Genomic DNA, 15,529 nt, shown 5'->3' on the forward strand with positions numbered 1-15,529 from the left:
GTGTGTGAAGAAGAGTGAGGATCCATAGGGTTGAGAGGGTCTACCACTGTTGCTCAGCTGGAAGGCATGAAAAGAAAGCCAGAAACCATAATCTTGAGAGGTCTAACACTGTTGCTCAGCTGGAAGGCATGAAAAGAAGAGCCAGAAAGCGTAATATTGAGAGGGCCCAGATTCTTTCCTTCCTACCCCCCGCAATTGGAGGGCAGGTATACTGAGTTGTTTGAGATCAAGGGCTGTTGGAGCTACTCTTCCTTTGTGCTGGGATGGCTAACTGAGGAGCACAAGAAATCGGGCATCTAGCTTACCCGACCATAGAACTCCTCAGGTTCACCCTGAGCTGGAGGTCCAGAGGTGTCTAGAGACTGATATAGTCCCTTCTGTAAACTAGGAACTATAATTAGCCATCGCCTCTAATTCACACTAGACCTCCCCTTTACATGCCCCATCTTCACGCCCAAGTTAATCTAGTCAGACTTGTTAACCAGCCTAGGGCTTTGAGATGTGATACTCCCAGACCTCCATCACAGATTTCGTTGGGTCACAGCCACCAACTACAGAGACCCGACTGGAGCAGCAACAGGACCAGCCAGGTTCACAACAGCCATAGTACTCATTTTTCACATTGGACCGCTTAGCTCCCCGAACCTTGGCCTGTGCCCCTCTGCCTCTATGCCTGTTTCGCCCACATCCTTCCTCCGGCTCCCATCCTTCCGCCACCGCTGTTCGCCCCTGCCTCTGCCCGCCCTTCTTCCTCCCGCTGTTGTCTCCTGTTTGCGTTGATTCGCCTCCCCTCCTTCCTCCGCCTCATCCCTCTGCGCAGCCCTTGTTGTGCTGCCTCTCCCCGCCTCCCCTCCTTCCTCTGCCTCATCCCTCTGCGCAGCCCTTGTTGTGCTGCCCTTCCCCTGCCCAACTTTGCCTGTGTGTCCAGCCATCTTCCCCTCCCCCTTGCTTCCCTTTCCTTTTTGTTTTTCCCTTTTCCACCCTCCCTTCCTTTCCTCCGCCTCCTTACCTGCCGCTTCCCCTTGGTTCGGATTGCTCCTCATCCGGGTTCAAGTCGGCGTTTTTCTTCGATTAGCATCATGGCTAATCATTCTCCCTCGGTTGGGCGAACCATTGTTTTTTCCGAAGCCGAGCTCGCGGTCCTCTTCGCCGAAATCGAGAAAGACTCCAAAATGACCCTCATTGCCAGAATCTTTGGATCTCACCCTTCCCGTCTCCAGGCTCGGGATTGGGTCCTGGCGGCTCTGCCTTCCGACCTCGCTCCACACTTTCGAGATGTCAGGTTGCTTGGAAGAGGTTTCTTCCAAGTGGATTTTGACTCTGAGGATGCAGCTTCAGAGGTTTTGAAGGGCAGCCCTTTGCCATTGGGCCCGAGGAAGGTTTTTTTTCTTCCCTACTCTAGCTATTTTGACCCTGTTGAGGAAGACCGGAACCGTTTCCCGATTACTCTCAGATTCCCAGGTCTTCCTCGCGCATATTGGCCTATGCTAGAGGCCATCGGGTCCGCCTTTGGGCTGGTTCTTCAAGTGCTCCCCCTCCACGCCTTGCCGACATCTTCTGCCCAGGTGGTCACTGCCTCGGCGGATGCTGTCCCCTGGGTCATGGTTCTTGCCCGTGACAGTGCGCCCTTTAAGGACTATGTTTTGCTTCCGGGCCCTAGTGGTCCTTTGAAGCAATGTATGGAGATTGCAGGTAAACCCGATCAGTGCCGGGTCTGTCACCAACAGGGTCACTTTGCTTGAGATTGCCCTCGGGCTCGGGGTCACAGGAGGCCTCGCAAGCGTGCTTCTCAGGCGCAACGTCCCTTGGATCCTTCCCGTCCTACAGTGTGCCAAGTGTGGCGAGCTGTCTCTCACACCCGCCTCCCTGGTGCGATTGATGGGAAGACCTCCTCGGATCTTGTACCTCAGATAGATGATGTTTCTGGGCAGAGGGATGTATCAGTTCATGGATTTGCAGGGAGATGATATATCAGATCAGGATGATTTTGCCCCGTGTCCGTATCCCTGACTCTCGTTATCTAGATGCTGACATCTCCCTTGAGATGAGAGAGAGATGGAGATCTTGTGACGGTCCTGATCCTCATCATAATATTGCGCTGGCTCTTGAGAGGACCAGCCATCATTATCATAGCGTTGCGTTGTCCAAGAAGAAGGAGGCTCTGGACAAGGAGAGCTATTAGGCATAGGATTGCTGCTCTTCAGAGGGAACATGAAAAGCATCCACATGTGTCTTGGATTACAGACCTCTTGACCACAGTTAGAGCATAGCTGCACTTGGCCATGGACAGGAGGGCTGAGTTCCTGTTTCATGCGAACGAGGCTTTTTGGACTCAAATGGGTGGCAGATGCAACAAAGAGTTTTTTTCAGCGCACAGGCCTTCCCATAGCAGGGATTCTGTGAGGATTCATAGGGTGAGGTTCAGATTGAGCCTGATAAGGTAATGGGTATTGCTTCAGATTTTTATCGGTCTTTGTTGACTACAGAGGTGCCCTCTCCTCCGAGAGATGTGGCATGGTAGAAAGTTTGGGAGTGCATGCACAGGCTCATTACAGATGCTATATGTTCTTCCTTGGATGCCCCTTTCTCGAAGGATGTCTTTATTCTTTTTTGGGATCATATTGGAGATGCTATCACTGTTGCCCCCTTCAGGAAATGTGGCTGTCGGGTATGATGCCGCCATACCTCACGGAGGGGCTGATTCACCTTATCCCCAAAAGTGGGGACAAGACTGACATCAAGCAATGGAGGCCCATCACTCTCCTTGGATTTGCATATAAGATCTTACCTAAAGCCTCGAGTATAAGGTTGCAGCCGATTCTCCAAAGGACTATCCATGATACACAGAATGGGTTCCTCCAAGGAAGGAGTATATTTGATAACATCTTTTCTTTTTGGGAAGCTGTTGAGTGGGCAAAGTCTAGTCAGCAGCCTCTTGCCATTCTTTTGCTTGATTTTGAAAAAGCTTATGACAGAGTGGATTGGGATTTTTTGGAGGGCACTATGGCACTCATGGGGTTTTCCCAAAACTGGATCAGAGGGGTGTCCTGCCTATACAGGGAGGCTCATAGCACTGTTTTAGCTTGTGGGGGGCGCGGCGAGCGTTTTCAGATTTCCCGTTCAGTGAGGCAGGACTGTCCCCTCCCCCTTTTTACTGTACCTCATTGTAGCTGAGGCTATGAGCAGGTTTCTTGGGGCTGCCCTTGGTGTTGTCGGTCTCAGGCTGCCTATATGCACGGAGGAAGAGTTTTTGGACTCTGAGTTAGCAGATGATACGGCGTTGTTCCTTGAGGCTTCACATGCTTGTTTATGTGCTTTCCGGACAGCCTTGGAGGCCTTTTGTTTGGCAGCAGGAGCTCCTATCAATTGGCATAAATCAGTTGGTTTTTGGATCAGTGATTCTCCTCTTGGAGATTGGGGTCCAGATGTTGGTTTTACTTGGATTGAGAGAGGATGCTCTGCCAGATACCTTGGTTGTCAGGTGGGCGTTGACATCTCCTCTGCACAACAATCTGCTCCAGTGCTCTTAAGCATTAAAAGCAAACTGCATCACTAGAAGAGTAGGAGGAAGCTCGACTTGGCCTCTAGAGCTTTGGTGGCTAACCAAGTTTTGCTAGCCACGGCTTGGTTTATTGCTTCGTGCTGGATTTTTCATAAGGGTTGCATTGGCCAGCTTCGTCTTATTCGGAACTTTCTTTGGTCTGGGCTTGATGGAAATGCACACACTAGGGCCAGAGTTGCTTGGGAAACCATTATCAAGCCTAAGTAGGAAGGGGGATTGAGTATCATTGACCTTGAGGTGCAATGTAAGGCTTTGCTCTGTAAGCTTGTTGTTAGGGGCTTTCTTCCAGGCACTGAGCCGTGGAAGGACTTTCTCATGCAGCAGATCACGAAGTGTGTCCCTGTTCGCGGAGGTGACTGGACTTTTTGAGGAGTTTTTTGGTACACATCCCCCCGCGTTCAGCGGAGGAAGCTAATCGGTAGCCCATTCTGTGGAATGATTTGATCTTAGATGTGCATGGTAGGCCTCTTGGGGTAGCTATGCATATTCTTTGGGCTAGCTGGCAAACCCTATGCCCCACAGTGCTGGCTTGGAAGAGGCGTCAAAGCCTCACCGAGGTGCAGAGATTGGATTTCACGTAGCATTTGAGAGGCTCTTGCCGGAGGATTGCACAGATTGATGCAGCCATTCCCAACCACTGGATTACTGGATCTTTTTTGGAAGGTCGTCATCATTCTTGGTTTGGGGTTTTTTTTGGGACAGGTGTTCCTCTTCAGGTTATGGGTCTCTCCTTGCCTAGGGAGGATGATGTACTGGTCTTTTTGTTTGTACAGGATGGATGGCAGCTGGAGAGATGTGATGTGCAGGACCTTATTGAGGGCCCCCAGATTCGTCCAGAGTTGTTGGCAGGTTAGGGAAGCACGTCTTTGTTGACCTGCCCCCCTAGGGATGATCATAGAGAGTGTTAGTCTTTGGTTGTACAGTGGCTGCCCTATCAGACATTTGCATTGGGACCTCAGTGAGTGGGAGTGGAAGGATGCTTGTAACCCTTTGAAAAGCATGCCTTTTTTCAGTTATACGGTGTGGAATGCTAGACATCTTATCTTGGGACACATTCAGAGTGTCCGTACTCTTAGACCCCATTGGGAGTCTTATGGCATTTCGATTGACATTCAGAGGGTATTTTGGCGGAGATTGTGGCATTCTTATAGGAAGCTACATATTTCCTCCTTTATCTGGGTTTCCCTTCATGGTCGTCTAGCCACCAATCAGTGGAGGTCTGTTACTGGTGCTTGCCCAGCATGCCCTAGATGTGGAGGAGTTTCGGAGTCAGTTTACCATTGTTTATGGGAATGCAGGGAAGCACAGAGGGTTTGGTCTGCGATTGCACACCTCTTTGGTAGGATTAAGAGGGATGCTATCATTTCTTTTGGTTCTATCATTTGGTTGACACAGTCTGGGCCTCAGCTGAGATTCGAGGGGACCGACAGGAGCTTGTCCATTATGGTTAGGCAAGGAGTTGCTTGGCAGTGTTGTCTTTAGGATTTGCCACTTTCACACTTTGTCCCTGCGCGGCACAGAGGTTAGACAGTTCTTGGGAGATTATTGCTAGCATCTCAGCGTAAATATCTGGAAGGCTAGATGCACTGAGGCCATTGAGGGTGCTTTCGTTCTTGTTTCTCAGTGTCTCTGCAAGATTTGGAGTGATATTATTCACACCATTATGGCTACTTGGGCCAGAATCCAGGGATCTTCGAGGGCTGCGGAGAGGAAGCGCGGCCAGTTTATGAGAGAGTGGGACATTGGTATCTTTTTCACATCCTCTCATTTGGGACCCTATTGGCAGCACAGGGTTCCTGATTGGTTGAGATCTCCACCTTGCTTGGTGTGTAAAATTTTTTCATACTTAATAGAAGTCTCCTTTCTGGAAAAAAAAAGGTTCACAACAGCCTACACGGACGTTTGATCCTCTAGCCCCACGTACATGGGGTGTCACTAGTGATGAGCGAGCACAATAGCCAGATGCCCCAGATCTCAAAGGCCTTATCCATCCACCGGGCAGTTGCAGGTCCAGGATATCCTTCAACAACATGTGAGCTCTCATCACAGAGGGGAGATGCATGGCTGCTTTGCACTTGATTCGGGAGCTCTATTCTGGAGGAGGATAGTACCACTATATAATCACATATTGACATCATGTAGCATTACATGGATACTTTAGCTTATCTTGTGAGTTTCGTACAACTTTTCTTTTCCATGGCTCAATATTCATCATGGATACATCATACTACCTTTTTGGTTTCATAGACCCTTGGGTCATTTGAAGAAGTTAATGTCTTTCTTTTTTCTCCCTGCAAACCAAAACTGGACAACCCTCAGCCCCCAATTGTTGTAACTGTTGTTGGACTGCAATAGGTGTAGGGTCTGAAAACACAAAACTAAACATTAGGGGGAAAACAGTTTTGGGTACTAGAAATTGAAAGATATTTACTCATACAGTGATACAAGCATTAGGTCTCAGTATCCAGTCATCCGACCCAGTCATTTAATGACCATTTTGGCTGCCAAACATAGCCTACCCATGGTGAACTTTGGGCTCCTAGCTGGGTACTGTTTTAGTTGCCCATAACTGCCCTTAATCTTTTCACCCGATTGCACTCACTTGACTTCCTCCTTTGGGCTGCATGCTCCAATTGATGCGTTCCTTATCGGCAGTACCATCGGCCAAATGCTTCCTGGTCTTGAATCTCCCTTCATAGGCATGCACCAAGCCTAATCTGTGTGCATTCCCTAACCTCACAACACCTTTGCCCTTTACCTTTATCAAAAAGGGATCACAATGGCCTAAACACAAACACTGGTCTCTGGAGAGGACATGGCACACACAACTGATGTCTTCGGCAGATGCATTCTAGAGTATGTAGAAGAGAAAGGCCATTGAATCACTGATAAAGATTTTCTGTGCACGTATAGGGATCCCACAATTTTTACTCATGTTTGACTATAGCAAGGTTGAAGGTTGTTTGCTTTTTCTCCATGAATGCTTCAAGGATATTTGCATGCATTTTAAAAAATTTCTGAAAATTTGACTAATAAGCTTCAAGATTTTTAGACTGTGAGGTCCATGATTTGTATAGAACAACATAGTCCGTTGATAAAGCCCACCACATAGGTTAGGTAACGGTGCAAGGCATGTTGTAAGCTATTATTGCATGTACAACTCTTGTATGTCGCTTGGCCTGCTATAGTTTTGGCCGTGAGCTCTGAATTGCTGCTAGTGTGGCTATTATTGGTATTGAGTAGCCCACCTCTAGCTCAAGACTACTATCGAAGTTGCTGTAAATGTTGGGACCAAGAGAGATTGTGCTGTGTGGATCTAGAAAGTGTTGCTCTTTTTTTGGGGAATTAATATCACCGAAAGATCTGCTGATTCCATGTTTTATTTTGTTAGAGATTTGCAAATATTACCCTCATATGTCCCTGTTCTATCCTCTGCAAGGTTTGATCGGATGGGGCCTGGAAGCTCTGTTGAAGCTGCTGCTTATAGTAGACAAAGATTACCATTCAGAAATGCCAAGGGGGAAGGAGGTGGAGACCTTCATATTCATACACATGCTAACCATGTTCAACATAGTGCTGCAAATAGCAGGTTTTCAAGTCAAGTGCCAAGCCCACGAGAACTAGGTCCTCAGAAGGATCCTTGGCTTTGGAACACTGCATCTGGCCAGCCACAACAGGCCTCTAGTGGACAGAACTCAATAACAAATGACTTTTCATGTCCAGATTTTAGCCCCAAGGCACTAAACAGGGCTGAATATCCTCACCGTGACGGAGCTGATTATGCGTCATCTAGGGCTATTAGACACCCATTGCCCTACCCTCAAATGATAGGCACACCGACTGCCTCACCTTCTCCCCCTCGCTCACCGCGTGTTGCTACACCTCGGAGTCCCAGGAATGCAGAGTCAGAGCCCTCAGCTGGGAAATGGCAGAAAGGGCACTTATTAGGATGTGGGGCCTTTGGTAAAGTCTATAAAGGGATACACAGGTATAATGCAGCTTTGATAAATTTACAATGTGAAAAATAGTTATGATGTGAGGGCTGTTTAATGTCTTGTTTTCTTGCAGTGAAACGGGGGAATTTTGTGCCATAAAAGAGGTGGAGTTTGTCCGAGGTGATCTTAAATCAAAAGAGTCTGCCAAGCAGCTTGCACAGGTCTGTCCCTTCGTCCGTCTGTCCGACCTTTTCACTCTACAGCTCTGGGCTCTCAACACTGCCCAACTTACCCCTGCCCTGCTTTGCTATTTTCTCTCCCCGCTGCCTCCTTTGACCGATTCCATCTCCCCACGGTGAGGATTCTTCTTCATCCTGATGTTTGATGTGTGCATCCACCCCCTCTGCGCCTCTCCAACTGCTTGTTTCTAGAGAATCATGGGCATGTCTAAGGGCGAACTTCCATTCCTCGCGCTCATACTCTAGCAGAAGCCTGATCCCCTTCCGACGTCCAGCATTCAGCCTTTGTCACCACCTCATGAGTCGACCATTCAAGCTCACAGCTCCAAAAGCACACCACACCTATTCACCATGAAAGTCAGCATGCTGTGTGTCTAGTTTGAACTGTGGGGGGTGTTGTTTGACTTGGTATCATAATTATTGTTCATACATGGAAAGATTGGTGGATGTTACAATCGGTTTGCATTTTTTGAGTATGAGGCTGGTTACATGTGATGAGCAGGGACACAAAGTTGCTCATCCATCCCTAATGGGAGGCATGGATGATTCCTTGTTGACGGTCGTGTTGTGTAACCAGCCTAAATTCATCTAATACATTTACCATCTTTACCTTTAATGTGCAGGAAATAGCTATATTGAGCTCCTTTCATCACCCAAACATTGTCCAATATAAAGGAAGCGAGTTGGTAATGTACTTCTATGTTGCCTTTTTTCTGTTTTATCCTATTGTCTGAAGCTTTAGTGCAGTTTTAAGTAGTATTAAGCAAAATCACATGATCACATCAGATTTGTTCTTGTTTTAGGTGAGTGATAGTTTGTATATCTACTTGGAACTTATTTCCGGAGGCTCATTATGCAAGCTATATCAAGAGTTTAACAAACTTAAAGAGCCTGTCGTTCGGCGTTATACAAGACAGATACTTCTTGGCCTACAGTTTTTACACAGCAGGAATACTGTGCACAGGTATAATTTTTCTTGATATCTTGCTCTTTTTCTGTGTGTACATGAAGCTTAAAGAAAGATAACAAAATTTTCTTATCAGAAAATTAAGAGCACACATTGACAAGATGTTGAAAGGGTGCATGCACACATTTTTTTCCCCTTAAATGCCCACATGCATATAAACATACTCACGTGTATGTGTGTGCGTGTGTGTTAATGTACATACACATACGCACATGCACACACAAATCGTACTTATTCGAAGAAAGTAGAGAAATGAAATGATATATTAACGTCTCTAAGAGGCCATAGTGGCCTATGATGAGACCAAAACTGAGAGTACATCGGAAGTTGGTGTCTCATCAAAGAGAACAATTAAATGAGACAAAAGTACAATAAACTGATTGTCCTACAGTTATAAGAACAGAACTGTAAGACTCCGAGATGATACTGAGTAGAAAATACTGGAAAATACTAAAAAATGTATATCAGGTAGATCCATGTATGCTGATCAGTTGAAGTGTTGCCCTCTCCTTAGATGAAGTATCTCCGCCATGGGGCTTTCTAGAATGGAGAGGTCGTAGAAGCAAGGTAGGCGTCTCCGATGTTGAGCAATAATGGCTCTAATCTGGCGATGGTGAGGATGCCGTGGTCGGGATCCTGGTGGGCGTGGCCGACGAGCACGACATAAGATAACTGCTCTATCAGTGGTGACTCCCTGGGAGCGTGGTCAGTGCCCTGATGGCCCAATGGAGGAGGTATCAGGAGGTGTGTGGGCTGGGTTGTTGGTGCTGGTGCCGAAGAAATTTGTCAGGGTCCTCTGTCTAGGTACATCATGGCTCGGCCTCCTGTTTGCCAAGAGGGTCTCTCTGTGTCTCGTGGTAGCATAGCTGTCAAATGCGGTCATCCAAGATCTAATGCACCTAGCTGGTGTGATGATGTCCGGATCTGTCCAATGGCACAATGTATCCCATGTGATAGGTGTACATCCATGTACGCCGGGCGGGTGATAAAATCATCCGGTGAGAGGTGTAGAAAATGGCTCTTGTAATGAGCCATTTTCGTGCCCAAGGGCTCAAGGGGGCTAGTCCATGTCCTCTCTGTGTCCACTCCGATGATATCCATCCTGGTCACGCGGTTTTGCTCTGAGCGGGTGAGATCCAAAAATGGACAATCCAGACTGTACTGAAAGGGTGGTAGTGCCTCTATCTGCAAACCATGTAGGTCAAACCATGATCTCATCTGAGCGTACCAACAGTGAGTATCTCCATCCTCTGCCATGCCAACTGTATGGATGAGGTCAATGCCAACCGGGAGTACCTCTGCTGAGGGAGCTCCCATAGCCGCTGTAAAAAGGTAACTGCCTGGAATAGGGCCTCGGTTACTATTGGTGGGGCACCCAGCTCAGCCCGAAGAATCTCATGTGGTACTAATGATTTGCTCCGAATCATGCGGGCAATCATCATAATCAGTGGTCTCTCCATTTGCCTCCATCCCTCATCTGTCCCTCTCTGAGATCTGTGATGTATACTGGGCCCCCAAATTGGAGCTCCGTACAGGAGGGTCGGTGTGACAAGCGTATCAAATAGCCACAATTTGGTGCGTGGCTCCTGAAATTGTGTGTGCACACTGCCTCTCAAGTGCCCCCAAGGCTGCATGCCCTCGAGCTAATCTAGCTACTGTTGCCTCCTTCAGGGAGAAACGCGGTCCTATGAAAGTAACTCCCAAGTAGACATATGACCTGATGTACTCTACCGGCTCCCCTCGGAAAGTGAATTGAGGCTCTGATCTCGTCACCCATGCCTGTTTGGTGTTAAACACCATAACCTTGGTTTTCCCAAGGTTCACTGTCAGATCTCTATCCGCACAGAAAGCCTGTAATGCATCCAGGTGTCTCTGTAATCCCTCCGGAGAGTTTGAGATTAGAACAATATCATCAGCATATAACAAGATGGGTATCAACACCCCTGCCAGGCATGCCCCTGGGCCTCCCAATCTGTCTACATAATCAGAGACCGCATCAATGTATAGTCCAAAGAGGGTGGGCGATAGCGGGCATCCCTGCTTCACCCCTATCGTGCTGGTCACCCTATCAAATAGTCCGCCTGGAGCTCGGACTCTGCCTGTCACAGACTCATACAAAGCATATATCCCCCATTGCATATCCTCGGGTACCTCAATGTCATGCAATCTGTGCATAAGCCTGGCACGTGGTACGGTATCGAAGGCTTTGCGGAAGTCCACAAAGCAGCAGTATATCCTTCTCTTTTGTGCCTTGCCTTCTTCAATAAGTGCCCGAAGTGTCAGTATGTGATCCAAGGTAGTAAATCCTCTCCTGAAGCCAGCCTGTCCATGTGCTCGATGACCATGCCTCTCTGCCCATCGGCTCAACTCCGACTCCAATATAGAGCCATATAATTTGGCCAAGTAATGACCAATCATGATCGTCCTGTAGTTGCCTGGTACCATGGGGTCCCCACTCTTAAAGAGTGGTACAATGATATGCTCTGTCAAGCTTGTCGGGAAACCCTCACAAATGGCACGATTAAACACGTGTGCGATGAGCGGAGCCAAAGTGTCTCGTGCATATGAGAAGTGCTCTCCAACTAGCCCATCATAATCCTGTGCCTTTCCATTCTGTAACTTGTCTATCGCATCTAGCACCATCCGCATAGTAAAAAAGGTGCTGCTAGCCGGTCAGCTCCCAGTGGAGGGGGGGTAGGGGGCTGTCCTGGTGCATCATATAGCTCTCTAGCATAAGTATGCCATGCCTCAGGTGCAGTAATCGGAGTACCAGACTGTCTCTCCTGAAACATCTTCCATGCCCTCTTGCTGTCCTTTCCCAGGAAGAGTTGGTAGATCCTCTAGCTTAGCCAGATAGGCTCGTTTCTTCCTCCACACAAGGCACCGAAAGATCATCCTGGCCTGTCTATGCGTGTGAGACCCAATGGCAATCTCACGCTGTAGCTGTGCACTCATCATCATACCAACTGTTCTGTGGGGCAGCGCTGTGGGGGTGGGTGGAAGGGATCATAGTGCAGGGAAACGCATATGAGGCGGATGCATGTAGTACACCTGCCAATCCTCTCGTGATCTCGTCCAGAGGGCTATGTGGGTCTAAAGCGAACAAGCCATCAGATATTGCATCTCGATAAACCCCAACTGCCCCACGTGTAAACTGATATCTCGGGTACCTAGGTAGATGAGTGGCTGGCCCATCTCTCGGGGATCTACCTACTAGTGTGAAACTCAGGTATGCATGATCGGCTGCTATGCCAATGGGCCTACTGGAAATCGTGAAACCCCGCACATCAGGTATCAATGAAGGAGATCCTATCAAGTAGTCCTTTGTGCTCGCTCCCCCTTTAGAGTTCCAGTGTGTGAGAGCATCTGATCCTTGCCATCACGATAAGCCATTGTATATGACCAACCCATGTGCACTTCCGAGTGTGAGAAAATGCCTGCCATAATCTGTAATCTCCCCCTCATCCTGTGCTGATCTCTGCAACCCTACATCCTCTGCCGTGATCTCCCAGTACATAGCCTCTTGAGTATCATACAACTTTGTCTGCTTTGTGCCTGTACGTGCATTAAAGTCTCCCAATAGTAATATGTCTCCCATGCTGGCAAACCTCATGATATCATCATATAGTGGTATATAGGGCAACTCTCCTGATGGTGCAAACCTGGAGTGGGCTGGGGGAAAGTAGCATACCGCCACATATAGCTCGCGGAGCCCCTCTCTGCATATTCGGACCCACATGTACCTCGCATGTTAGATGCCTGTAACGCCGCTATGGGCGTTACCACAAGAGGGGACGGCCTCTGGCTCACCACCCAGCCATAGAGGAAGAATAAGGATTGCCCCTCATCCCCCAGGCTATATAGTGTGTGGCCTGCCGTCCACACTAGCCTGGCCGCCCATGACTCCGCATGGGCGTCCTCTCCCACTGAACCCTGGTCATGGCCATCCGGTCTGCCGTCGGTCACAGGCATTACAGCCTACGTGACATTACCCCCCCCTTAAGAAGAGTTTTCGTCCTCGGAAACAAACTGGGGAAACCTTTTGGAAATTGCACTACGGCGTTCCCAGGTAGCTACCTCCTCATCCCTATCTGTCCATTTAACAAGTACCTCCTGGTACACTTTATGTCGGGTTTGTCTGTCACGATATTGTAGAATCTTTTCAAGTTCATGTGGTATCTTTGGTGGCTCTATCAAGTCCATCAAAATTTCTGGAGAAACTGCGTTCTCTAACCCGTGAACTGATTTCTTCAGTTTACTGACATGGAAGACAGGATGGACTTGAGAACTCTCTGGTAACTCAAGTTTATATGCTACGTCCCCAATCTTCTTAAGGATTTTAAAAGGACCACAATATCTCGGAGAAAGTTTATTACACTTTCCCGTTTTCATGGTTTCTGACTGCGCAGGAACCTTGAGGAATACAAAGTCACCTTCTGCAAAGCTTTCTACGTCCTTTATCCGCATAAGTTTTAGCGCGATCCTGAGCGCTACGAATGCTCTCACGTGCGGCTCTGAGCATATCATTCATATCTTCAAGGAAATCCTTGACAGATTGAATCTTCTCCTTTTCTAGGCCTACAGCCATCGGAGATCTCGGCTGGAATCCATACATTAACATGAATGGTGTAAATCCAGTCGCTGAGTGTTTGGAGCTGTTATAGGCAAACTCCAATAAGGGCAAGTACTCTTCCCAATTAGATTGCTTCTTACTAACATAAGAACGCAACATATCCTCTAGAATTTGGTTAACTCTTTCAATTTGACCATCAGACTCCAGATGATCTGCCGTACTCATACTCAGAGTAGTATCCAACTTTTTGAAGACTTCCCTCCAAAAATGAGTGTTGAACTTTCTATCTCTATCCGACACTATATCTGCGGGCAGGCCATATAGCTTGTAGAGATGTTCAATAAAGAGTTTTGCCAACTCTGGCATTTTAACAATTTTCTTCGTGGCGATAAACTTTGCCATTTTAGTTAACCTGTCCACTACCACCCACACCGAGTCATTCCCTCGACTCGTCTTGGGTAAACCAGTAATGAAATCCATGGAAATGCTTTCCCATTTCCCTTGAGGAATCTCCAGCGGATGGAGTAGTCCTCCAACCTTAAGACGTTCATGTTTATTGACCTGGCACTTACTGCATTTCAGCACATAAGTCTGGACGTCCTTAAACAAACTAGGCCAATAAAACTGTCTTTTTACTAGTTCATAGGTCTTCTGAATCCCAGGATGACCCGCACTTGGACTATCATGACTTTCTTTAAGAATTTGGGCCCGAAAGTCACCAATAGTTGGTACACATATTCTACCCTTGTAGAGTAAGTACCCGTCGTCAATGGAGTAATTAGCATATTTCTCCCCCCGACAAAGTTTATCACTCCCCTTTGAAACCGTGGCAGTCAAAGGTGATGAAGGGCCTACGTCAGAGCTCTTCGGCTCCAAACTATACCCAGAAGACACGGCTAGTCTCTCCGGACTAACTCTCGCTTCCCTTCCCGTTGCACCTTCGGCCAGTCTCTCCGGACTAGCAATACGTGCCAACGAGGGAGGTGGTCGCGTCTGTGAAGAAGTGCGTACGCGTACAACGCGCCAGACCTCTGTAAAAGATGGATCGTGCTCACATAAACCACGTAGTGACTCCAAGAAATCATTCTTGAAGACTGTGAAACTAAGTTCATTAATTTGTGGCATGCGACTAAGTGCATCTGCCACCACGTTATACTTACCTTTTTGGTAACGTATCTGAAGGTCAAACTCCTCTAGAATCTCCGCCCACCGAGCTTTTCTACCCTTCAGTTCATTTTGACTTGAAAGCCATTTCAGACTTTCATGGTCCGTCCGGACCTCAAAAGTAGCACCATATAAATAGTGTCTCCACTTTTTCAATGCATGAACTATTGCTAGTAACTCTCGCTCGTAAGCCGAGTAGTTACGCTGTGCACGATCTAACTTTTTACTCTCAAATGCAATTGGGCGTCCCCTTTGTATAAGTACGGCCCCAATGGCCTCATTACTAGCGTCTGTTTCCAAAACAAACGGCTCATTTGGATCGACAATAGTCAAAACAGGTGCAGCTGCTACGGTCACCTTGAGCTTATCAAAGCTTTTCTATTGGGCGTCCCCCCAACTAATGTTTTTAGTTTTTGACCGTAAACTGGTCAGTCAACGGGACTGCGATCTTCGCGTAGTCCTTCACATACTGTCGGTAGAACCCCGACATGCCAAGTACCATCGGCGGATATAATATGGCCAAGGTAGTGAATATCTGTTTCAAAAAATTCACATTTGCTCTTCTTCGCAAATAGTTTGTGCTCTCGCAACAACTCGAACACTAGACGCAAATGCTCTATGTGTTCTTTCTGTGTCTTACTGTACACAAGGATATCATCTAGGAAAACTGCTACGAATTTTCCCAGATATGGACGTAAAATACTGTCCATCAGCGTCATAAACGTCACTGGAGCATTTGTTAGCCCAAATGCCCGAAACGGGTCCTAAATGCTGTCTTCGCAACATCTTCTGCTTTTATTCTAACCTGATGATACCCAGATCTCAGGTCTATTTTTGTGAAGTATTTAGATCCATAGAGTTGATCAAACAACTCATCCATGCGTGGCATTGGATACTTGTTCTTAATCGTTATCTGATTAAGAGCCCTATAGTCTATGCACATCTGCATAGATCCGTCTTTCTTCTTTACCAGAAGAATAGGCGATGCCCACGGACTTGAACTAGGCCGAATAAAGCCTTTGTTCAAATATTCCGTCAATTGTTTTTCCACCTCCTGTGCCTCGGAGTGGCTTAATCTATAAGCAGGTT

The 15,529-nt window shown here is 47.5% G+C and overlaps 1 protein-coding gene across 1 annotated transcript in view; it reads left to right on the top strand.

Moving 5' to 3' along the window:
• LOC147635370 (uncharacterized) overlaps window positions 1-15,529 on the top strand; it is a 59,909-nt gene that overhangs the window by 12,918 nt on the left and 31,462 nt on the right. Inside the window, exons 2-5 of the mRNA XM_086802624.1 lie at window positions 7,002-7,550; window positions 7,631-7,718; window positions 8,360-8,422; window positions 8,540-8,700. Coding sequence (XP_086658750.1) covers window positions 7,002-7,550; window positions 7,631-7,718; window positions 8,360-8,422; window positions 8,540-8,700 — 861 coding nt within the window. The remainder of the gene's footprint in view (window positions 1-7,001; window positions 7,551-7,630; window positions 7,719-8,359; window positions 8,423-8,539; window positions 8,701-15,529) is intronic.

The sequence above is a fragment of the Cibotium barometz genome, chromosome 9 (assembly GCF_041138505.1).
Source record: "Cibotium barometz isolate CiBa-2024 chromosome 9, ASM4113850v1, whole genome shotgun sequence".
NCBI lineage: Eukaryota > Viridiplantae > Streptophyta > Polypodiopsida > Cyatheales > Cibotiaceae > Cibotium > Cibotium barometz.